This window comes from Calonectris borealis, chromosome 10 (genome assembly GCF_964195595.1).
Source record: "Calonectris borealis chromosome 10, bCalBor7.hap1.2, whole genome shotgun sequence".
Taxonomy (NCBI): domain Eukaryota; kingdom Metazoa; phylum Chordata; class Aves; order Procellariiformes; family Procellariidae; genus Calonectris; species Calonectris borealis.
In genome coordinates, this window is record NC_134321.1 from 6,014,120 (window position 1) to 6,038,166 (window position 24,047).

Sequence of the window (24,047 nt, forward strand, 5' to 3'; positions counted from 1 at the left end):
ATGACACAAAATGATGCAAGCGTGGGAGCTAAGAGAGAAAAGGTTTTGTGAGCCCAGAAAAATAATAAAATGTTTAAATCCTTAATTGTTTTTCTTGAAGATTTATCCAAAATTGAGCTCTCCTTAAGCCTGTGAGTTTGCAGAGCGTTGTCAATAAATTAGATCATGCACACAAGGCAGGGATTTCAAGCCAAAAAGCTCTAGCCCTGAGTCGCTTAACAGCAACACTCCCCAGAAAAACGACTCGAGATGAAACATGAGATATGTATTAATTATCAATGGTCTAATAGAAAATTTAATGAAGACAAGTATCTTCTTGCACTTTATCCACGATAACGATGATAGTACGTCAGTGAGATGCATACCTTACAATGTGGCGGTGAATGTCAAGTCTGAAGCCATTATAGCAATTCACCACAATAATGGCTAGCCAATGTATGGACTTGTAGCACTTAATCAAAGTAATGACATTCATCCACAATTATTTATGTTATGGTAACAAAGAGCTGCCAAATGCAAAACAAATGACATGAGGATTTGCAAGTGAATTCCTTCCCGTAAATTCTCCTTAGGTTATGCTTAAAGGCCCTTGGGATGGAAGTCTGTATAAATTCAGAGCATTATCAAACCGGTGGTGTTATTGTGCCACGTTTTACTGCCTATAAGCAATGAACCCAGCACTATTGCCGAAATGAGCTCTTCAGCCAAGAGAACCGTATTGATATCATTTGAACTGGCCCTGATTTACACCCGAGAATTGTCTTCCGAATTTTACGGGGTGGGGGGGAATTTTGGAAGATGACCTTTGCTTACATCTGCCTATCAAGGAAAACGAAGACCCAGTTGTATCAACACTTATACATGTATTTAAGTTAAAGTGTATGAGCAGTTCCCACTTACCTCAATGGGCTTTGGATTAGAGCCATTATAATTGCCAACCATGATTCTCTATTAAGTGCAGTACTTTTCTTTCAGGGGCATTTATGTGGGTGTTTGTATAAAAACACTGTCAAAAACTAAGAACACCAGTAAATATGAAATGGCAACATTCAGGTTCAAATGCAATGAACTAATTTATTTTTTTTAACACTACATCCAACTGTTTTTCACCGCTCACAGATGTCACTGGAGCAACTTGAATACAAAAAATCGTGCCTAAGAACAATATACTGCACAGACCAGCTAATATTGATTGCTTTAAAAATGCCCCCTGTTAAACTAAATAATAGCCAAATCTCACTGTAGTAAATGTGCCTTTATATCATTAAATACTAATTTAACAGAAATCTGAATGCATAGTAAAAAACATGAAAATGTTGAAAATGAAGGATTACTTTTTTTTTTTTTTTTTTTTTGCATTATATGAGTCTCCAAAGCAACGCTGAAAAGAAGAGAACAATCATTTCATATCAGCTGGCCACTCAGCCGCACAGGCCAAACCTGGGACTAAGCTAAACTCTAATACGCACTTTCCCAAGTGAACTACGCCCCTGAGAGGGGAGGCTGGAGGACGCCCCTCACCACAGGCTCTGGCCGCCCTCGATGACCAGGTTATGGCCCGTCATGTAGTCTGAGGCTTCCGAGGCCAAATAGACGACGGCAGCCTGCAGGTCGGTGGCCTGGGCCAGCCTGCCGGCGGGGATGTCCGCCAGCCAGCGCCGCACCAGCGGCCGCAGGTCCTTGGAGCGGATGAGCGGCGTGTCGACGATGCCCCTGCAACGAGCACACGCACCAAGAGTTTAGGACCGGGTTTTCCCCAGAAGGAAAGGCAGCACTTACAGGTTTTCAAGATGTTAATTCGGAAGGAAAAGCGTGGACTAGCACACAGGAGACGCGCAAGTCAGACCCGCTCTGCCGCTGCTGAAAGTCACGATGCAAACTTTGGTAGCGCTTCTTTCCTATTGCTTTTCGCTGCTGACGGGCAAGCTTAGAGGTTTTCTTTACAGTGAGTACACACATACTACCTTCTTAGCTAACAGCAGTACCCCCTTACTTTTAGGTTACCCGTTGTAATCACCAGTCTGATTTTTTTATAGAAAACAAGCATGGCATTGGAACCGAAAGCGCCTCGAACTGGGTCTGTCATGGCTCTTGGGAATTGTCGTCCTTCTGCTGATTTCTCTTCTCATGGCTTCGCAGCATAATGTCACACAGCATGTTTGTGTACAGCCTAGAAACTGAAAACAGCCCGACTTCCCGTATGTCAAAAAACGGGAGAAACAAAAGCCAGCACCCTTCCGGGCACCTGACCCTTTCCAGACAAAAAAAAGGAGAGACGAAGATAAGCACAGCACACCCAGTGCAATTCCCCTTAAACCAGTACCCTGACAAATCACACCGCGTTTACCTGTCTCGCCTCTTTTACATTATGGTGACTACACCTTTTATTAAAACTCTGCTAAGTTCGTTTTCTTCAGGTGCCCTAAAAATGAGTGATGCTCCAGAAAGCGCAACGCAGGGCGCACATTTGGCTGGCTTTTATGACTTCAACTGCGACTGATTTGTCATACTCCTCCTTAACAACATATTTGTATTTTGCGAAATGTATGATTTTTTTCAGCCCCTGAACAAATATATTTACATAACTGTGTCTAACGAGAAATTACATTTAACTTCTCAGAAATTACAATAACTAAAACCTGAACTGCCAATTCCACTTCATTAGTGTGGTAGAAATGCATTCCAAATGTTAATAAAAATTCCAACATGCTGATAAATTAGCGCTTCTAAGGAGCATGTGACACCTTGGTTAACATATTCAACCTCAATTATATTTCTCTTCAGCACCCTGTTATCTGGAACCTTTGCTGGCAATCAGAGGTGCTGTTTTTCAGCGGCCAATTTTCTAGATAATGTAGCTTATCAACACTGTGGGTAAACTTGCCAATGAAATCAGGCTGCACTGAACCACACACACGCTAATTGCATCTCTTTTTTATGCATATTTACAGACTGTCACTTCAAAGAAATCAGTGGCCCATTGAGGCAGCCAGTTAGCTGGAAGAATTGCCTCTTGCAAATGAAAATTAGCAAACAAGCTAGTGATAAATATGAAATGAACAAAGTATAAAAATACCCGTTTTGTTCTGAAACTTCATCGGCATCCCAATTTATACTTCCAAGGAAATAATTTTTTGAGACACACTGGATTCTGGGTATGAGATTTACCTTTTGTTTTAACTGAAGGCTGAAATCTGCTATTTACTCTGTTACGAGGTGGAACCAATTCAGACTTTCCCCCAAACATTTCTGTTTTCACTAATCGGGCAGGATTTGAATATCGGCTTTATTTTTTATTGTAATTGTCAATAAACACCAGAGCAGTTCAGAAACACTGAGCGATGCAGCTCCCTTAAGCTCTGGCAATGTAATAAAATTAAACACATTCCAGTATAGGACTGCAGACGCTTTACTTATTTCCCCCAAGCACAGCCCCCTGCTCTCCCCCCTCGCTCTCCCAAACTCCTCGAGAACTGGTTTTCTTCAGAGAGAAACGTGCTTTGAGCAGCAGACGTGAAATATGTTGGACTCCTTTCCCTTACGTGCCTCTCACCGTGCTTACAAAACCATCAGCATAATCGTTCTGGCTTTACGCTATCAGAGACTAGAATAAGATCCATATGACTTTTTAATTTTTTTAAATTTACATATATGTTTTAACCCCAAGGGAATGAAGATTAGGGAATATGACACATAGTCCTCCAGCACAACAGATTTTGCTAAAAAGAGGACATTTTTCAATCTGTTTGGAAAAATGATCTTTGGTCTGATCACTGCAACCTGTAAATCACAGTGCTGTGCCTCTCGCTGGACCTTTCTTCAGTTCACTTCAAGTAGCAAAAATTTAGATGTGTTACAAAACTTCATTAAAAATTTTTGTTATAGAAATGAGAAAAAAATATAGCGCAAAACTTAAAAGTTGCAAACACACATACTGATGGCACTATAAATATTAGGCATGTCATTGATACTACACATCTTCTGGGAAAGCTTTGATGCCAAGTTGGGCAATTTAATGTTGTCGAACCCTTTTAGGCAGATTTTAGTTGGCTTCTAACCAGTTCCAGCAAAGACAACTGCCAATGCATTAATTCCCTACCTCATCTCGTATGCAGTGCTGAGCCTATCAGTACTTTCTGTTGCATGTCAATGTAATATCAAACTGCTGGTTCCTTAACATTAGACATGAGCATCAATATTTCATTATTGATACACAGGACAATTTGAGACATTAGGAAAAAAAAAAAAAAAAAGAAAAACAATTGCCTAAAACATTTCCACTTCGAGAGACACATTAGGAAAAATATCACTTACCAGATACTTAACTGGAATTGGTACGTGCGCTCAATCCCCAAATGAGAGCAAAAAAAGATTCCATCTGTGTGTAACTTGATTTCTTTCAGACGAGTTATTAATTTGAATGAGTTAAGTACACTCCACTTAATCAGGAAGTGTTTAATCAAGAGATCCACTTAATTGGGACATCTCCCAAGGAATTAGATTTAAGTCCAAAGATACTTACCAGCAACGACTGCTGCTTAATGGGGATAGTAATGCTGCTTAATTGGGGACGCTTTCAGGTGATGCTGGGGTGCTTCTTCTCCTGCCAGCTCTGCCTCTCCTTCCCCCATGATGGGGTACACCCAAAACCTGTGGTGATCCTGCCCTACTTGCTTTCTGACTCCTTGTACCCACCGGGCTAAAAGCCTGGTACAGCACTGGCACCATCCCAGGGGAGCAAGGCAGGCACGCAGGGGATGAAGCTTCTTCGGCCATCGCAGCCCAAACCCTGCAGCCCACCAGTGGAGAACGTGGTTCATCCCCTGGGACTGCTGAGTTTCACGGGGTCCCCGACAAGCTGGCCTGGCTGCGGCTGTGGGTTGAGCTGAAGATCAATTTCCAGCTGTCCATCCCTAAGGACATTATGGCATTTTCTGCCTTGCAAATCAAGCCCCCAAAATGGACATTGATTCAGTGCAATGCCTGCAAAAATGAAGCGTTCCAATGCTGGATGTGCCAAAAACCAGAGACTCTCAAAAGTCCCCTGCTCCATCACACCCAACACGCTTCACATGTGCGGGGACCAGGAAAGGGACTAAAACACACCGTGGGCAGCCAGGCGTCAGCTGCCAGTCAGTGCCCTGTAAAGGTCCCTGTTCACACCCAGGTCCCCTCTGCAGCCTGACCCTCACATCCCTTTTGGGAAGACTCCAGCACCTTCTTAACTTTGCACAGCATGTGCAGCAGGCGACGAGGCAATTGCACGAGGTGGTGGCATAAGGGCTGAGCGCGGTTTCCACGATACACGGAGACGCTTGCTGTTGCATGGGGCAACAGGCAAAGTCAGCCAAAGCATCCAGGGAGTCTCGGCCACCTTCTCCCCATGGGCATGAGGCTTGCCTGGCCAGCAAGAGAAGCCTGAATCTTCAATTTTATAAATGCAATAAATTATCCTAAGGACTCTGCCATAACATTTTATGCATCGATAACTTTTATGCATTGCTCTGCATAAGTTTTACGCACTCATTAAGAAATTAAGTTGATAAAAAGTGACCAGATAGGAAAAGGGGAAAAAAGGCCAAAAGGTTTGCATGGTGAAATAATATTTAAGGCCAGACTGGAGTGTTTGGAGCTTCAGACAGAGGTACGCTGAGAATGCCTTAAAGCATTAATGCAACTGTGAGTGAGAAGGACAAAGGACTTAAGGACACACTTAAATATTTTACTTATCCAGAGATTATCTTGGGAACCATCATGCCCTATGTCTATCTCTGTGCTCCTCACACTCCCCTCCTGTTATAAGATGGCTACGTGTTAGGTTGGACATCCATGCTCAGAAAGACTTCTGCATTTTCAACCCTACAAAGTACTCTGACGGCATCGACAGATGTGCTGTTGCATTGAGGCTACTGCCCGGTGGTGGGTACCAAGTTCATGTGGGTTGAAGATGCCCCTGCGCCTCGGTGAGTCACATCAAGAGACACGACAACGAGACCGGTGGGGTCCATGGTTCTGGGGATGGGTCCAAATCTGCACTGAAATGCAGGTTCACATCTCATACAGGCAGAAGGGTAAACGTGAATATTTACTCTCAAGGATATGTGGCTTTTGCTTCTGGTGAGGAGGGATCTGAGCTATATGAACCGCTGTAGGCTCCTGCCGCTGAACTCCCTGGGCGGCCCCGGCACGAGGGGCTCAGCCAAAGCTTTGAGCTGCCGGCAGAAGAACCCTGCCTGGCTCCCAGAGCGGTTCAGAACGGGTCCCCAGCTGCGTCAGGGGGAACTGCTCTGCCCGGAACAGGGGACCTCAAAGACAGCAAAACATTTGTCCTCTGTGCGCTCTTTCTGGCTATTCCTCCCTTTCTGTTGTAGGATTTTGAGCTCAGAGCTAGAGCTTAAAGTAGGTAGGGATGACCAAAATGCAAGCCTGTTTGAACTTGGAAAGTAAAAAAAGAGAAGTGTGGCCGTTTTTTCTCCATGCTTTGACAACTGCCTCCAGAAACATAACTTCTTCAAATAAGAGTGTTTCCAACTTACACAAAACACTGAGTTTTGATCATTTGGTGGATATTTTTTAAATTCATGTAAACCTTCCAGAAATGGGTAATTCCTCATCTAAGAGCTTCCTTATCCGTGATTCCTGTCAACGTGGCACTAATATCCCACCTCTGTTGGTAAAGATTACCCATGTGTTTTCAGACACAGTTCCTGCCAGGTCCTACTGAGCTTCCCTAATTCCCTTCATCTCCCTTGGCTCCCGAAAGCCAGTGTAAATTCACTAGCACTGGTTGTGGGAACACTACTGCAGTGCTGCTAGTATTGGCATGGGGAAAATCCCATTATGAAGTAAGATGTTGTTTAAAGAATCTGTGGATCATATAGAGCGACGGCTGGAGTCACTGGTATAATTAGTAATAAATAATCATAAGGAAGACAGCTAGCACAAGGAAGTGGAGCGCAGACTGACAGTAAAAACAGAGGCACTTGCCATTGAGCTCTGTGATTTTTTTTTTTTACTCCACTTTGTGGATTAAAATATGTAATTTGTTTTTCCTAATTTGATGTACATTATATCTTCATTATTACAATTTAACTCCTGGGTTAAAATCCTGCCCTTCTTACTTACTCTGATTGACTTCAATGGTCTACGGAATTTGACCGCTTCCAATTAACGCTATCCACTTGGGTTTCTGCTTAGCACCATCATGCTAAACCGTTAATTGTTTAATAAAACAACTGTGTTGGGCATGTGTGTGAGAAACAGGGAGAGAAAAAGTGTTTGTGCAAGGAAACTTTTCTTTGTGAATAAATACCATAAAATAAAACATATAGCTTTAAGCCTCTAAAAATAAGGAAAATGTAATTTGTAATAAATATATATATATTTACAAAATTACACCTGGCCTCCTGTGATTGTCAGAGCTGAACAGTATCTCAATTACAGCAGTACAATGTGGCTTTTAAAGTGCCTATATATTTGTCTCAAGTAAAAAGGGGAAAGAAGTATTGTCTATTAAGTGTCAAAAGCCTTTTCTTTAACCGCAGAAGGCTTGGACAGACTAAGGAAATATTTCATCTGGAAGAGAAATGCTAAAAACTACCCTTCACATTATTGGAAAACCTATTATCAAATGCTAAAACCTCTTCTTAAATCCCTGAGTATACACAGCAACAGAGCAGGCTTGGTTCTAAGTATTTAAACCTTTGTTGAGGAAAAGACAACATAAAAAGGGATGCAATCCACCTGCTAATTAGAAACTTTATTTGCCGAGATACTGTTCGTTTGAGCTTTTTAGAACATTTCATTCTCTTTGTACTTTCAAAATGAGACTACGTTTTACTTACGGGGAAATGCAGTTGACTTTTACTCCTCTGTCAATCCACTCGGTTCCTAATGTCTGTGTTAATTTTACGACCCCGGCTTTCGAGGTGTTGTACGCCAACTGCTTCTGCGGGTGCGGGACTAGAAGGGATTCAGAAATAGAAAATTATTTATTCTCCACAAATTAAGATAGCTTAGGCACTACATGGATAATTCCCTGCATTGAGATGAACTATTTGCCATTTTCCCTGATACTAGGCAGGGAGCAACAAGAATTTAGCCACCTGCAACAGAAAACTCTCAATCTGTATTTTGCCATCTAACATTTTTGCCTCAGCAGCCGGGCTACTGGAAAAAAATGGAGAACAAAAAAAAGAAATAAAGAAATTTAAAAGGTTCCATATTTGGGCAAAGCCAAAAACAATGTATTAAACATATATATGCAATATTCAACTACTCCCAAGAAAGATAATCAATCATATACACACATGCACATTCATATATTATACACATGTTTGTTTATGTACAAAATATTTGTACACTGTAATACTAATAAAATATACTATAGCATAATGATATATGATATGATATAATATGATATGATATAATATAAGTGCATAATAGATTTTCTATAACATATTATATTATATATAGCTTCTTGGAACAAATTATTCCCCTTAATTTTTAAATTATCCATAGTCTGAAGCAAACACAACATATTATCTAATCAGTGTTTGTGTGGATGTGAGCACAGGTGCATCCCAAAAATTCAGAACACCCACCACTTTGAAAATCTGAAGCTTTTGAAAATGTTTCAAAGATGTCACATGTCAATCAGAGAGGGAAAATGATCGGCTTGCTAATTACAATGTTCAAGCTTGTTAGTGCTGTGTGCTCGGCTGGCTCTGCCCCTCCACCAGCTCTCACTTGCAGTATTCCCAGGAAAGCTACTTAAGGACAAATCCCTGGTGGGTGTAAAGTGCTTTAAACCCATGGGAGTCAAACCAAATCGGTCCAGCTGTTGGGATTTACAAAGTGTCTCTCCTTGGACTTTTCTGGCTCCATCACGACTTCATTAAACAAATCCAGTGCAAAGCACTGACCCATAATTAGCACCGTATCGGTACTGAGCGTCACCGAGATGCTGGCTCTTTCATGGAGGAAGAGTGGGGAAAAGCAGCGCTAAATATCAGAAATCACAAAGGCAAACAATTGTAGCCTGGGGGGTTAGGTAACGCTGAACCCCGGATGCAGGCGTCTTGCTGCGTTTGTGTAGGGTACAGCAGGAACCCCCCAGCATTTTGATAAAAGCACATAAGCGGAACTGGTAGGTGGCATTAAATTGGTCTTAATTTATTAAGTTAAGCTGGTGCATCAGTTCTAGATCACTACCATCCATGGTATCCCAACACATCCACTATTGCTTTTATTGACTAAAACGGTTGGTTTTGAGTATGTCAATTTAAAGGGTGAAAAGAAGATGATAACAAATTGAGTTACCCAAACTCTGAAAGAGCCAAAAGCCCTGCTGCAAATTGCTGGGCGTGTGAATAAGGACCTTTGCCTTGAACATCGATGTTTGTGAATAGATTTAAAGCACACACATGATGGGAGCCACAATTAGTGTTTCTGGTTTTCTGCATGTGCTGAAGGTTTGCTCAGAATTCGGAGGCCTTTTGCTTCCTACAAAGAGCATTTCACACCACGGCCTCCCTCTGCCAGCATTTTTTCTGCACTCATTTTTTGTTCAATATGAAATGATTCGCATTTCGACCAGCAGAGCCGCTTTGCCCTCCGCGTGTGCCTGTCGCCCCCCAGATGCGGCGCGCCGCGTGGGCTCTCGAAAAAACGTGGAATGTAATTTCTTGATTAATTGCCACGCATCAGCTCCAAGTTACATACAACTTCGGTAGTTAACCTTCTAACCTCCCAAAAGCAGTTCTTTGCTAAACTTTCCAAACATGTCTGTTTGTGATAAATCATTCGGCGTTTGCTAGGAGGATAAGAGTTTTGGCAGCGGCTCTGCACCTCTAGTGCACGTGGGTGAGAACAGCAAGTTGCTGCAAGCTATCAAAATCAGCTGTCTGATTTGGGATGGGTGCTCAGACAGGGTTTTCAGGAGTCCTTCCGTGTAAATGCTTTTGCCTTCATAAGAATATCTAAGGAAGGTAATTCAGAAGATGAAATTTCCCCCTGCTGAGACACTTGGCCCCTCTCAATGGGAAGAGCTCAAGAAGAAGCCAACGAGCGTTGTGAAGCTGAGCACCCCGCACCGCCTCCTCTTCCCTTACCTGAGGTGGTCCCTTGTAGACAGAAGAGCAAATCTGCAACCCTCCAAACTCATACAAAACGGGGCTAGAGCTTGTGAATAAAGCTATGCCTTCAGCAGCGTCACCAAAAAAATCTGAATTTGTAAGGCTTCTGGGAAGTGAGGACACTCAAACTGTTTCATATGGAGAAGATGGGAGGAAAGCAGATAAAAATGCGGCCAACATCAGCTGCGTTACATTTTAAACACCTGACACTATGTTTCTGCAACCTTGTTCGGTGCATAAGGCTTCTAGCCTGATCTTGAAGCAGCCATGTAATGTCAGTGAGAGGTGCGCACAGATAGAGAAGACCAGACCACTTACCACGAAAGATATTCACTGTAAAAATTACAGATCTGAGTCACACCTGTGCAAATCGCAGAGCTGCAGCAGCCTCATCTCCGCTGCTGAAGCATACGTCTGGAATAATTCCAGTGAAATACCAGAATCAAAATGTACATATGCAAAATGTATGCAGCTTATCTTCAATTAATTAAAACTGATTCTGAGCAGTGTATCTGGAAGAATCACAAACAAAAATCTCCCTATCCTGCTAAGTGTCTCCTCGTTTTCCTGTATCTCTGAGGAAGGACTCAACCTACAACAACAAAAAAAAAAAAAAATCCCCTAACTATTTCTAGAAACATTTCATACTATGCCAGTTGGCCAACATACTTAAATAACCAACCAACCAACATATTTATTTAACATTCAGCAGATGGACATGATATGAACATCGTGGTTTTCAGTCGTAGTTTTATAACTACTAGATTTTTTCAATGCCAAGATTCAAACAGGTTCAGAAGGTAAACACATCTCTTCGTCTCTTAACTTCTGGCCTAACATGCATTAACTTTCAATGGCATTGAAGCACATCTTGCAATGACCCTTCCAGGCTGCTCTCAGGGTTGCTTTCCAGTGTTTGTTCCTGCTCCAGAACCGATACTGCCCTCAAACGTGATCCCCGTGTGGGTCTCAGAGGACTTGGCCAGCCAAGGAGGTGCAGCCCCGAGCTGGGGCTGGGATGGATGCTATGATGGAATGGCATTACCCCCCGGCTCAGCAGAACTGTGCCAGGGCCTGATGGAGAAGCTGGGAAATGCCTTTCCTTAAGCAGTGGAGGGCACTTCTGGGCTGCAAGAGAAAGGCTTTGGAGTGTGCCAAACCAGCAGAGTCCCAGCTGGTGCCAGTTTCCAGAGCTTCATACCTTTCTCTGGGGTGGAACACTTCCCAGTAAATTTTGCTTTGCGGCAATGATGCCGACGGTGACAGCCCGAGCCCAGACCAGAGCCCCACTGTGTGGAGCAGCGCACAAAAGTCTAGGGCATTTGAAATTTAAAGCTTTACATTCTTTTCAAAACTATTTTTCTTTGGGAGATTTTGTAACTCTACAAAGTTGGGCGGAGGGACGGTGCCTGTGTTTAAGCACAAGTAAAACAGCTGGTAAAGACACTTGAAAAAAAGATTAACAACAACATTATAAATGCATTTTTGAAGCAACATTTAAAGTTACTGTGCAATAAACTGAGCAGAATGTCACAGAATGTCAAACTGGGCACAGTAAAAATAAATGTTATTCCCAAGGAAAATAAAAAGACTGCATATTTATGTAACATTCAGCAGATGGACATGATATTAATACAGGGGTTTTCAGTTGTACTTTTATAGCTACTAGATTTTCTTGCCTAACTTGGCAACCCAAGGCACCATTTGATTTTTGGATTTGGACAATACTGCAACAGATGTCCAGACCAATAAAATAAATTCCTAAAGGGCTATGCTTAATTTGTGTAATTGATCAAGTTTTGTTACATGGGCCTCAGTTCACCAGCATGTAACTGCCTTCCAGATTAGCTCAGCAGTAGGGATTTCATTCCATATGTTACAATGGTTTACTGGCGCTTTTGACAACACTGCTGATTCAGCAGCGTTGGTGGAGACACCTGTTGGTAACCATAATGAAATAAACCCCACGGGCACCGGGGCGAAGACCGGCACAAAAGCTTTCGGGTGGCTTGTAAACATCGGAGGGGCACAGCTTCCCGCGCTCAAACGCGTTTTCCTGAAATTACGGGGGAGTGCACCAGCACCTCTCCCATGCCATCAGTGCGTCGGAGTCGGAGGAGGTGACTCCACCTCTTCTATAAAAAGTAATAAGTGCTCTAAAACATAGAGGACAGATAAATGTTGAAAAATGATATCAATAAAAATTTTGTAGTACATTTCCTCTAATACAAAATGTCAGTGATTTACTCCTTCCCAATACAGGTTTAATTGATTCAAATAGCATCGGTAGTAATTAAAATATGGATTCTGAAGCACAACTGTTAGCTCTCATCACTCACCTATTAAACTTGCCATAGATGCTGTGTTAATTATCTTCCCATATCCTTGATTCAGCATAATGCGGCCTGCAGCCTGTGACAGAAATTAAAGGAAAGACCAGTGACCCTTTTTGTGATTGTGCTAATAATGACATGATAATAAATTAGTCTTCACTTTTCAGAAGAGTTTATGTGCTAACACATTTTTTTTAAGCACTTGATATAAAAACTTGGTATAAAAATGGCTGATGCAGGAAAAATCCCACTGCCATTTCAGACCCTCTTCACTGTTGGCAATATTTTTTCAAAATAATCACTAATGTTGGGAATGGCCTCCCAAAGCTTTCTGGTTTTCAGGAAGCGTCAAATAACCACCCTCCAAAAAAACTGGCCATTCTTAAATGCCTGGGCTTGGGCAGCCAGTAAGTACCAGCTATTTTTGAAAATATTGACCAAAATCTGTAATTGATATAAAGCAAATCTGTCCTTAACTCCACCAAAACTAGGACCAGTTTTATTGTGATAATTAGTAATAAAGTATTATTGAATCTTGGTAAAGTAAATGCTTAGAAAATTATTACCCATTTGCAAAACAAACCAGTACAGCGTTTCACACTTACTTGGCAGCACAAAAATAATCCTCGTAAGTTAACATTAAAAGTTTTGTCCCATTCTTCTAGGGAAGTATCTTCGCTCGCAGAGTTCATATTGATTCCCGCATTGTTGCATGCGATGTGAACCGTGCCCCAGCGAGCTACAATTGTATCCACGATCCTTTGCACATCCTCGGGTTTGCTTACATCTGCTGCCAGGGCAATGCTTTTAATCCCTGCGTTAAAATAAGAGTGATGAAGTCGGTACAGGTATTCATAGAAAAAGAAAAAAAATGTTTGGTGATTATTTATTATTTCATATATATATGTGTATTATATATATGCCACCTTAATTCATTGCTCCACAAATTGTAGCAAAATGCATGTTTGTTATTGTAATACTGCTATTAAAGTTGCTGACTGGTGCGAGGTTTGCATGTTGGAGGCAAACATAAAACCGAGGTATGAGAGTGGAGTTTGCCACTCCACCAGGACGAACCTTTGAACACTGCACCATCTTCTGTCCAAACCCTCAACTGCAGCTTCCCCGTCCGGGAGCAGTTCCGCAGGGAGCATCACTGGTGGGTGGGTGGTAACAGCTCAGGAACAAGGTAAAGCAAAGGACTCTCTCGTTTGCTCAAATGTAGATGTTTTTTATGCCAGTTCTTCCCAAGATGCTGCAGAAATCAAACCAATTTGTCCAGAAAGTGCTTTCTGGATGAACCACAGCATCCAAACAGCTGGGACCCTCAGACAAAACCAAACCCGTTTTAGGTGGGAGCTAACTGGGAATACCTGCAGGCTCCCGGCTCAGGTAGTCACGGTGCCTGGCCTTATTTATTGCAAATCACACTACCAGAATAACACAAACATTCAGAAGTTAAGAGATTTACTGGATTCGAAACACGCAAAAGTTGTACGTTTTTTCCTAGAAAAATCCAGGCATTGACTTTTGCACCAGTGCTGATCCATAAATATCTTCATTTAATTCACTATCAAAATCAGCTTTAAATACCCTTATTAATAAACAAAATAAGCAGCCTACTGAGGCATCTGATGCCAATGGGATTATACCCATCCTGAAATTCAAACAAGGCTACCCAGTAAGAGCTGTGGTGAAATGGGTCCTAACTCACAAGGAGGGGGGCAGTCACTGGGGTTGGGCTGTAGATCAGCAGTCTGCAAGCAAAGAGTGCACAGGTAGGAAGTTACAGCTGTTAAAGCAAGATCTTTTTACTTCTATTTAAATGGAAAAATTATTCCCCATTGGTCCCTTTTTTAGATCATTCTAATAAGATATTTAAAAGAAGCCTTAAGCCTATTCTAGGAGGACAGGAGAAGACTCCCCCAAAATGAAGCTTTGAGATGGAGACTGCCGTGAAAGCAAGGCAAAAGAATAACTGCCCAGTGACGTTTGAAGAAAATGACAGAAAAGCAACTTTTGGATGGAAAAGCTCCTCTTGATCTCCAATGCCTCCGGGAGCCTGCCAGAGCGCACGCCCCGAGGTGATGCTGGTCTGGGGTGCTCCCCATGTTGGGCCATGGGAGCTAATGTCCCCTCTGGCCTTCAGCTGTGCCACGGTCCCCTTGCTTTCCACAGCAGAGTAACGGGCAGACCCATAATACAGCCACCTACAAAAATGAATGCACGTTCTGCCACAAAACGAGACCTCTTATTTTATCGCAGGTTTTATGCTAAATATGCTGAAAGAATAAGAATAGCCAGACAGCCCCCGTTGCTCCTCTTAATTGTTATCAAGACATGTAACGTACAGGGAGCTGCTGCAATCTTTCTTATTCAATTTACAGACAAAATGGGTGCAAGCGTGTTACTAATGGTAACAGAATGAGGTGCTCCAACCCTCACCCCATTTATGGCTTCATCTTATACAATAGTTCATAAAAACAAGACAAAAGGTGCCACACGTGAGTGTCTAGTGAAGAAGCAGTGAAGTCACGCTCACTTCAAACCAGAGTCCCACACTTGACCTTAATAAATTCAGCTGATATCCCTGCACTCTGAGAGATGGGAAAAAACCACTTTCTGTCTCTCCACTCTCCCCCCAAACCATCTGTTAAAAATAAATAAATAAATAAATATGGAAAAATAGCTTAAAATCTGTAGTCCTAACCAAAGGTAAGAAACCCAAGACATGACGGCGCTGCTACATGCACGACAGTACCAATACATCTCTACAGTCCTCAGTTTAGTTTTGTCATGTTCATGGAGGCAGTTTTGTGATGAGAGGGGCAGGAAAGGAGCCCAGTGGCTCCGTGCTGGAGAGGCATTGATGTGCCGAATCTGCCCAAGGTGCCCTTCTGCTGGGGACGTGTACATGGCCCCCCTGCCGCAGGGCTTCATCTCTGGTCTCTCCGTATAAATGGAAGTAATACATTGCATAAAGACAAGAAGATCAGAAGTGACATTGTGGGGAAAGCATTTGCATAGTTTACAGTGAAAATGCACATTTTAAAAATCCCATCAGACTAATTCTTCCCTTAAGGTACAGGCAGTAATTCCCCCTGAAGACCGAGGGGTATGTAGTGGAAGATAACCCTTAGGATTTTTTGGTTATGTTTCATCATTTTTGGTTCTTCTGTCAGGATCCATTAGCAACTGTTGAAAAAGGTATTCACACAGGATCTAAAAACAAAGACCCCTATAGCCAAGGGAGATACACCCGAGCTGTCTAACAAAGCTAAAACTGAGATCACAGAGATTCTGATGTTTAAAACTCATCATGAAGTGATGGCACCATCCCAAAAGACAGTAAAGGGCTCCTTGGTATAAGAAGTAAAGTGGGTTTAAGAAAGCTAAGCAAAACGTTTTGAAAAAGTATCTGTATGGGAATGACTTGGGGCACTGTGTTTCCAACTTTGAGTTAGAGATCTACAACCAAAAAGGGGGAAAAAAAAAAATCACAGCTCCTTTGTGCTTATAGCAGGAAAAATATGTATTACTACTACGATTGCTTCAATTTACCCATGTGAATATTTTGAGAGTAAAGCTAGCTGAACCTTTTTGTCAAAATTTATTTCCAACAGAGTATGTTACTTCTCTGAAGCCAAAATGTTTCATGGAAACATATTGATTTCAACAAAAGTTTTCAAGGGAAAGCTTCTGAGGTCCAGGCTAGACTCTCTAGTTACCTCTGGAGAGAAAGAGATTGAAAACCTGACCTTTTCAGATCCTTTCCAAAAACGGGCATTTGGATATAATTCCCTTTCACAAAAGCATTACAAAGTTTGGGTTTTGTTCCAACAAGGAATGACAATAAATTTGAAACTTCAAAAACCGTCATGAGATGGAATAGATGTGCCCTGACCAGGTGCACCGGTCAAGTTGATAAAGAATATTTGACCTCAAAGGATAAAGATGCGTAAAGACTGAGAAGCAAGATTTTCTTTACCTTAGATTGCAATAATATTTGCTATGCCTCATGACCTCTCCGACTGCATTTTGTAACACCCCCCCACCTCCTCTGGGCTTGCAGCCCACTGGTGAAGGAGCAGAGATGTAGGGCAGCCATTGAAGGGTGGATGATCAAACTCCTACTGAAAATGCCCTGGAGAAAAGTTAAGTTCGTTTTCAAATAGGCTGTTGGCATCCAAAGTCTCATGGCTCTATCAAGTAGCCCATTTCTATCTGAATAGCTCTACTTGATATGCAGGATCTCACTGTGAAAAGATGTCCAAAAGGCAAGTTAACTTGTAGGGCACAGCTACTTCGTGCCAAGACCATATGGCTTCAGTGCATAAGAAAATGAAAAGCTTCAGGGAAGGAGGGACTGGATGACTCAAGAATTTGTAATAGGAGCTGGACATTTTCTGTTCTAGGTCATTGGGATCAGACCAGCAATCAAAGCTTTAACCAGTACGCTGATACTCCATGTAAAGTGTCTCCTGCTTACTAGAGCTGGGATCGTACAGACTGGGACTTTTTAAGATGTTCTCTGTGGAGGCTCAGAGTGGTATCAAAACCAGAACTGAACATTCCTTGCCCCTTCCTCAGGAAGTTGATTGAGACTGGGTGATAGAAATACATCTGCAGGGGCTGGTTTTGCTGGAGAATGCGATTTCCTGTGGCCCAATATCTTTCTGAAGTCAGAGTGGAAACAAATACTGGTGACTTTATCCAAACGGGAATGTGAAAATTTCCTCGGTAAAAGAAATTATCTTTAGAGGCAATGAAGTACTGAACTTCGAAGAAGGCTCTGTTGTAATCTCACAAAAGGAATTATAAAATGAGTAACACTCCCTTTCTTTTCTCATTAAAATTATATTTCCAGTTTTCTTTTTCCCCTTTACAATTGCAGTTTAGCATGACTCCAGGGAGAAATTCAATTTTATGTTACATTTTCTGGTTTTACTGCTAAAATAGAAGTGGCTTGTAGAGGATTTTACCTCTTATTTGGGATTTTAGTTATTATGTCTATTAGTGTTTTGTTCCTATATCTGATCTTGCATGTTTGAAAGAACTATAGCTGAGGGCTTCAAAAATTATTTTGCCTCAGTTTGAGTGCACAATGAGAGATTTAGGCTGACAATACCTCTACCCTGTTTTGGTGTTGTGGCTCACGGTGCAGACATTAGGTATGGAAGAGGTGCCAGGGAGGGGGTACATGCTAATGAGTTTGTAGGTCAAGTCCATCATCCATCCTTAGTAAAGCCTGAGGTGCCTTGGCTGCTGCACGATCTACTCCGAGGAACATCAGAGCTGGATGAAAGAGAATTGCACTGCAGAAGAAGGGTCAGGTTTGAACAAGGAAAGCAGTTCATTACAGCACTCATCACCGGGTCGTGTACAGCAGGACCTGGAGGTCAGACCCGTGCTTACCTTTGAGGCTGAGCTCACACACCACCGCTTCTGCCTTTGCAAGGACCAGATCCACAACGGCTATTTTAGCACCGGCTTCCCCCAACGCGTGAGCAAAGGCTCTTCCAATTCCCTGCCCTCCGCCTGTGACATAGGCCACCTTGCCATCCAAACGCAGACGGTCAAGGATGCGGCGCCTGTTATAACCCCAGAAGACGTCATCCCTCACCACTTCTTTCTAAAACAAAAACATTGCACAATAAGGTGTAAAGCTCAGTAAGTGATAGCTATGAAGGACTCTGCCTGTGAGAATGAGGTGGGAGCACAAACAGGGATCCATGTCTTCGTGGCCCATTATTTAATACAAAAGGTATGACTAATTCAAGCCAAAAAGCACCCTTATCCCCACAGATATTAGTCTCAATAGGAGCACTAAGGTGCAAGACAATGGAGCAGAAGGGCTGTGGTTTGGGGAGATGCGCCGACCACTCCACTTACATAAGAGTAGGGTATGGTGTTTCCTGACCCATCTTCCCATGACAGATGGGTCAGGTAGAATGTCTTAGAAGATGACTGATCAAGTCTTCCAGTTATTTCACCCCCAGGACCCAATCCTGCCCTCGGGCTCAGCTGGCTTCAGGAAGGCACGGAGGCTAAGAACAAGTTTCCGAAGGCAGGATTTGGCTCAAGTGGAGTGCAATCAAAATATCTTCACAAGGCTGGTGCGCAAATAAAGATATCAGCCAATAACTTAAACCAAGCTGTCATCTGATCAGCTGCCATACATCATTTCCCCCTGACTGGAATCAAAAAGGAAAATACAAGATGTTTAAAATATTGGGTTTGAAATGCCAGGAATTGCCAGTGAGTGTAGCTTTGGGAGCATTCGGAAACTGCAAAACAATCAAGATGTTTGGGTCTGGATTTACCGAGTTAGGCCATTATGATTCCAGATGGGAATTTCATTACAGCTGGATGATGCCCACTACATAAAATGGAGAAGATGAAACCACCATCTTTTCCACAGGACAGCAAATTCTAGGGCCATGAAAATATTCAGCTCAGAGAGCATAGAAGGGCACCACGTGCTGCTTTTGGGCAAAAAAATAGCTACTTCAGAAATATTGCGTCGGCTCATTACAGCTGGGCCCCAGCTCCATCTGCCCACACTCCCCTGCACTGGAAGGACCAGAGAGCACCGGGCACAGGCACCTGGCGAGCAGGACGCCAGCCGCTCCAGGGATCTATCACAGCACCAGCGTGGCTGATCCAAAAGACTTTGCAAGGAATTGGCATTTAATAGCTTTAGTGTAGCCCCGGACAAGTGCCGCTAATATGTGCCAAGCCCTAAGCTGGTAAGTCCATGCTGCACAGCACCATGGCATGACAGAATGTGAGTTTGGGCTCTTGCCACCAAATCCCTGGAAATTATTTTATCACTGTCCCCAGCAGAGTCTCAATTTTCCCAGAAGTGCTCTCAGAGAGGAAGTACACACCTCGGATTCAGTCACCGCATCTGGAGGTGCAGGGCTCCGTCGAATGATGCTCAGTCCACTCTGCACAGGTAAAATTACCTGCAAATATAACGCATACACACACAGTTCTCAGCTGCTTTGAACCTGGCTTTCTATCACCCAAATTCCATTGATATGAAGGATAATCCTTCCGTCCTTAGGCCGCAGCAGCTTTTCCCCTTCTCCTATTCTTTAGCTGAAATTCTTTCCAACACAAATATGTCAGGCATTTGTATTTGCTCACATTCCTCTTCCAAACTTACAGCTTCCACAAATGCCAGGAAAAAAATGCAATTTTGTCTCTCCGTTTTCTAAATCCGTGCCGGCTGCTGAGGTTTCTGGGTTTCCACTGCCTGGCTAATGCTGTCATGAGGATATTCCAATCTTATTCCTGGAGCTCAGCAAACCATAATAGCAACACTTTGGTGTTCTTCAGCATTTGCTAGAACATCTGTCCTGCACCCATAGATGAATGTCAGTGGGTTTTGCCACCTACCTTCTCTGACACTATTATCACGCTTTAGTGAAATCTGCACTCAGTGTTGGAGATTCAATACCAATATCAAACTATTAGAACATAGAACATTAGATGATAGGAAACAACGTGCTATTTACGTGCATTGAATGGCTAACAGTAAGATTCAGGGCATGGAAAATTGTCATTCATTTTTCCTCTTCTACAAAGAAAAGCTGTTGCTATTGGTACCTTGATGATAGAATAAATACAGAATCACAAGAGGCATCTCTAGAGGCCATCTGACCTGCAGATAGACAAGGACCTTAAGCCTATGAGGCACGTACCAAAACCTCCTGGGCAGGAGCTATGGCAGGGGGGAGTGTGGTAGGGGACACCTGGGAGGGAGGTGGCAGACCTCACCTGCCCCACCATGGGACCAGCCTTACAGTGCAGAAGGGCAGGCAGGGATCCGGCCGTCCTCGATGGCTCCCCTCAGCCACAGCAGCCGCTCTCCCACCCCAGTACAGCCGTGGCACGAAAGTAAGCTTTGCAGGCTGGTGGCTACTGCCCTGGGGTAGCATCATCCATACCTGCTTTTAAAGCCCTGGAGGATATTTGTTTAATTTTGCCTCTAAAACCATAGCATATAGTTTATGCATCCTATTACTTTTTTTTTTTCTCCTGCTGGAGTAGGACTTTGTTGACTCCTGTTGTGCTGGTGATGCCCTACAGCTTCCAGAGCCTTTAAAGCGGAGCGGCGGTTCCTTGGTTGTACTGTAGAGCTAATTATTCACTCCTGAGTGTTCCACTTTTACCTTGCCTTTAACACTGTATATGATGTAGACAGAGAGTAGGGACCATTTCTGAATATAGAAACTCATACATAGAGCTCAAGTAAGGTGAATTATAATAAAATTTAAGTTCATTTTAGGTCCCCTGGATAATGGCAGCAACAAAAGAAACATTTTAAAGAGTACTTTGCAAAATTCATAGATACAGTACTACGAGCACCTTAACCAATTGCATTGCACTAACCTGCTCAACACGAGGATCTGAATTAATCATTGTATTTAATTTTCTGACAGCTAGTACATTTTCATCAGATATGTTCTCCAGGTAGACTTGTCCTTTCATGAGTGTATTCTCTACACAGATCACTCCATCCATTCTCAGCAAGTGGTTATCCATGACAAAGCTGTAGTAGTTAACAGCGTTCCTTTGATCAGCATCAATAAAGACTATATCAAAATGCTCATCCTCAGCATGTAATGCCTGGAAAAAAATTATGTTGGAGAGAATACTAATTATTTACCTGAAAATTTAAAGTGTTGCCATTAAAATGTCCTTTATATAAAACCCAAACCAGAAGGAACCCTGTTCTTTTAAGGTAACATTGCTAGAATAACTTCTGGAGATCTTGGGAGTTTTCCATGCTTTGCAAACAATTCTTCAGCAATGCTGGTGCCCAAAACTCTGAACCTCTCAAAGAAAATCAGGGTATAAGAGGATGGCTCATCCCAGCTTGTGGTGTTGAGAGTCACAGCAGAAACATGTGCATATCTAGAGTCAAAGCGAATTGATCCATCAGGGTAAGGGAGAGGACTGGCATCAAACCCTGCAGCTGAGGTGCTGCAATAAGTTATCTCTTCTCAAAATAGCCACTATCAAGAAATTGAAGAGTGGCATTTATATCAGTCTTCGGGAAAAAGAGGCATAAGGCTGATCCTGGGAATTGCAAACTAGTGAGTCCCACTTCAGTAGCAGGAAAATGGTTGAAATCCCAATTAATAATAGAATTATAAAGCACATAAAAGAACAGGTCATGATAGAGATAAAGCAGCACAGCTCCTATGAAGGAAAATGATGTTTCTTTAATCTAAAAAAAATGCTTTGGATGGCTCAGCAACAGAGAGCATAAAAAAGAACTGGCTGCTATCGTCTAATTGGATTTTCAGAAATGTGGCACACCTTCCCTCCAAGCAGGCTGCTGATGATAATGTATAAAAGTGTTGATGGATGACCAGATGGGAGCCTTTACAGCCTTCTCCTGTGGCGGTTAATGCACTCGCTGCCCAAGAGGCTGCTATGGAATATTTCAGATTCCATCTGGGACTATTTAACTGCATCTGTGTGCTTTGCAATGAAACAACGGCTCATCCACCTATCTCGGCAAGCAGAAATGCTTTCAAGTCTTGGCATTTCGAGTGAAAAGAGAAACAATTATGTTTTCCAGAACTCACTGTTTCTACCACAACTTTTAACAGCACTTCTTGCGTCCAGATTTCCCTTTTGTGTTTGGAGACATTGTGCACAATGAGTGATGAGCGATCCCCTGAGATGTACGAGAGAAAGCATCAATAACAAATGGCAACAGAATGTGAAAAACTAATTTGTTTTCAGGAGTGAGGTTGATTGCTCCCAAACAGAGATTTCAGGAGCCTTTCTGAAGCAGGGAGCGCGTCATTCAGACAAGGAAATAGCGGGAAGCGGATCATTCAAGCTCTGAATTACTCTACTGTGCAAATTGGTGTCATTGTGAGGTTGTTAGTGGTTAAGAAATTAAGCTTACCTGAGAGCCTGGATAGTCACACTTAACTGCTGATGCTTGATAGCACAGAAGCTCTGCCAAAAGCATTCATGAGTCCACATTTAGGACACCTTTTGATACTACACTATAATGAAAGAAGACCTTAAGGCCAAATATATGCTGGTTTATAATAAATGTAGCAGAAACTGGGACATGTGGTTTCCTGGGATTCATCTTTTCATTTCATGACCAGTAAGAAAATTTTGCCCTGGTTACCTCTTGAGCTGTATTGGGGGAAAGCAGCAGGAACATTTTTGCTACTGTGGAACTTAGGTCTAGGTTGCAACTTAGCCAGTCTGTCCAATGTAGATACTTCAGAAAGGGTCAAAAGATGAAAGCTGGGAGGAGTCGTCCATCGGGAAGAGAGATTAGAGGTCTCATTCCCTGAGGAGAAGAGCCAAAGCCAAATTCAAGTAATTATCATGCCTTATCACTGCTTTCTGTCTCGTAACCTTCCCGGGTGGAGGTGGGGGGCAGACATTCAGAAGCAGATGTGGCCATCTCTGAACATATGTTACTACTGCTCCATGGTATGGCTCCCTAATGAAAAAGAATCTCACTTCTATGCATTGACTTCATTAGGTCCATATGGAGTTGTGTAGCTCTTTGGATATTAGCTGGACTTCTCATTTCAGCCATCTTTCTACCTGCTGACAGCTTATCTCCTTCTTATCTATCTTCTGATACAGATAAACCACCTTTTAACTTCACAGCTTTCATCCTAGGAGGGTGCCTGTGTTGTATGTGTATCCAGAACATGCCTGGGTGTGCAAGGCAACGGTTTGGAAGGCGTTTCTCTTCTGTCAGTTCATCAAGTCCTGAATGGCCAGCCATAAAGGTCAGCTGGGCACCCTTCATTTTTCTAGATACCTAGTACTAGACACTTACATGGAAATGCCTGAATCACTGCCTTGGAGTTCATACTGCAACCCTGCCATCATTTGAGCTTCTTGGTTCCACAGCTTCAAGACTGCTGTGGGATTTTCCATGTTTAGTTGGACACAGCTCCAGGCCTGTAAGGGGAATCCATGAAATTCCTTGAACCAGCTTTGCCTCTGGAGCAGCCTCTACACAAAAGGATAACAGCCACAGGAACAGGAAAGTGCTCTGTTTCCTGGAGCTCCTTGGCTAGCAGAGCACAGGTCACCTGGATAGGCGGTCACCGCGGCCAGGGTACCACACTGGAGAGGGTTTCCTCACTGCCAGCACCTGCTGCTGAACCAAGAGAAACAAAAAGAAAAAGCTGCCCTACTGGTAGCTCTGACTGCGGAGCTAAGCGCTGGAAATACCGGTGCAATGATGGCAAGGAGAGCTTACTGCTGTCCCTTTCAAAATGGATAAGGGGTTTAAGAGGAGGGATTGACCACCCTTCTCCTCCCAGAGCAGACTGGGCCAGACCCTGCCTGGGACCTCACAGCACGTTGGAGATGCCTTTGTCCTTTGCTAGAAGAGAGGCAGAGCCCAAACATCTCCAACTGTGAGGAAAGTTGAGATCCAGAAGGAAATAATCTGCCTGCAAAATATCCCGCTGAAACTAATTTCCTGAATGTTTACAGTGCAATCCCTGCTCCTTGCTACAGAGGCATCATAGATGGTAACAGATGGCAACAAGAAGTGTCTTAATTC

At 42.9% G+C, this 24,047-nt stretch overlaps 1 protein-coding gene across 1 annotated transcript; it reads right to left on the reverse strand.

Annotated features, from left to right (window-relative positions):
- Window positions 1–1,257: 1,257 nt before the first annotated feature.
- LOC142086021 (D-threitol dehydrogenase-like) lies at window positions 1,258–22,469 on the reverse strand. The gene is made up of 8 exons (XM_075158479.1): window positions 22,404–22,469; window positions 20,870–21,106; window positions 19,360–19,437; window positions 17,885–18,101; window positions 13,075–13,283; window positions 12,476–12,548; window positions 7,845–7,962; window positions 1,258–1,713 (listed from the first exon to the last, which is right to left on the reverse strand). The coding sequence occupies exons 1-8, from the start codon at window positions 22,467–22,469 to the stop codon at window positions 1,518–1,520; spliced, it is 1,194 nt and encodes a 397-aa protein (XP_075014580.1). The 3' UTR covers window positions 1,258–1,517.
- Window positions 22,470–24,047: the final 1,578 nt, after the last annotated feature.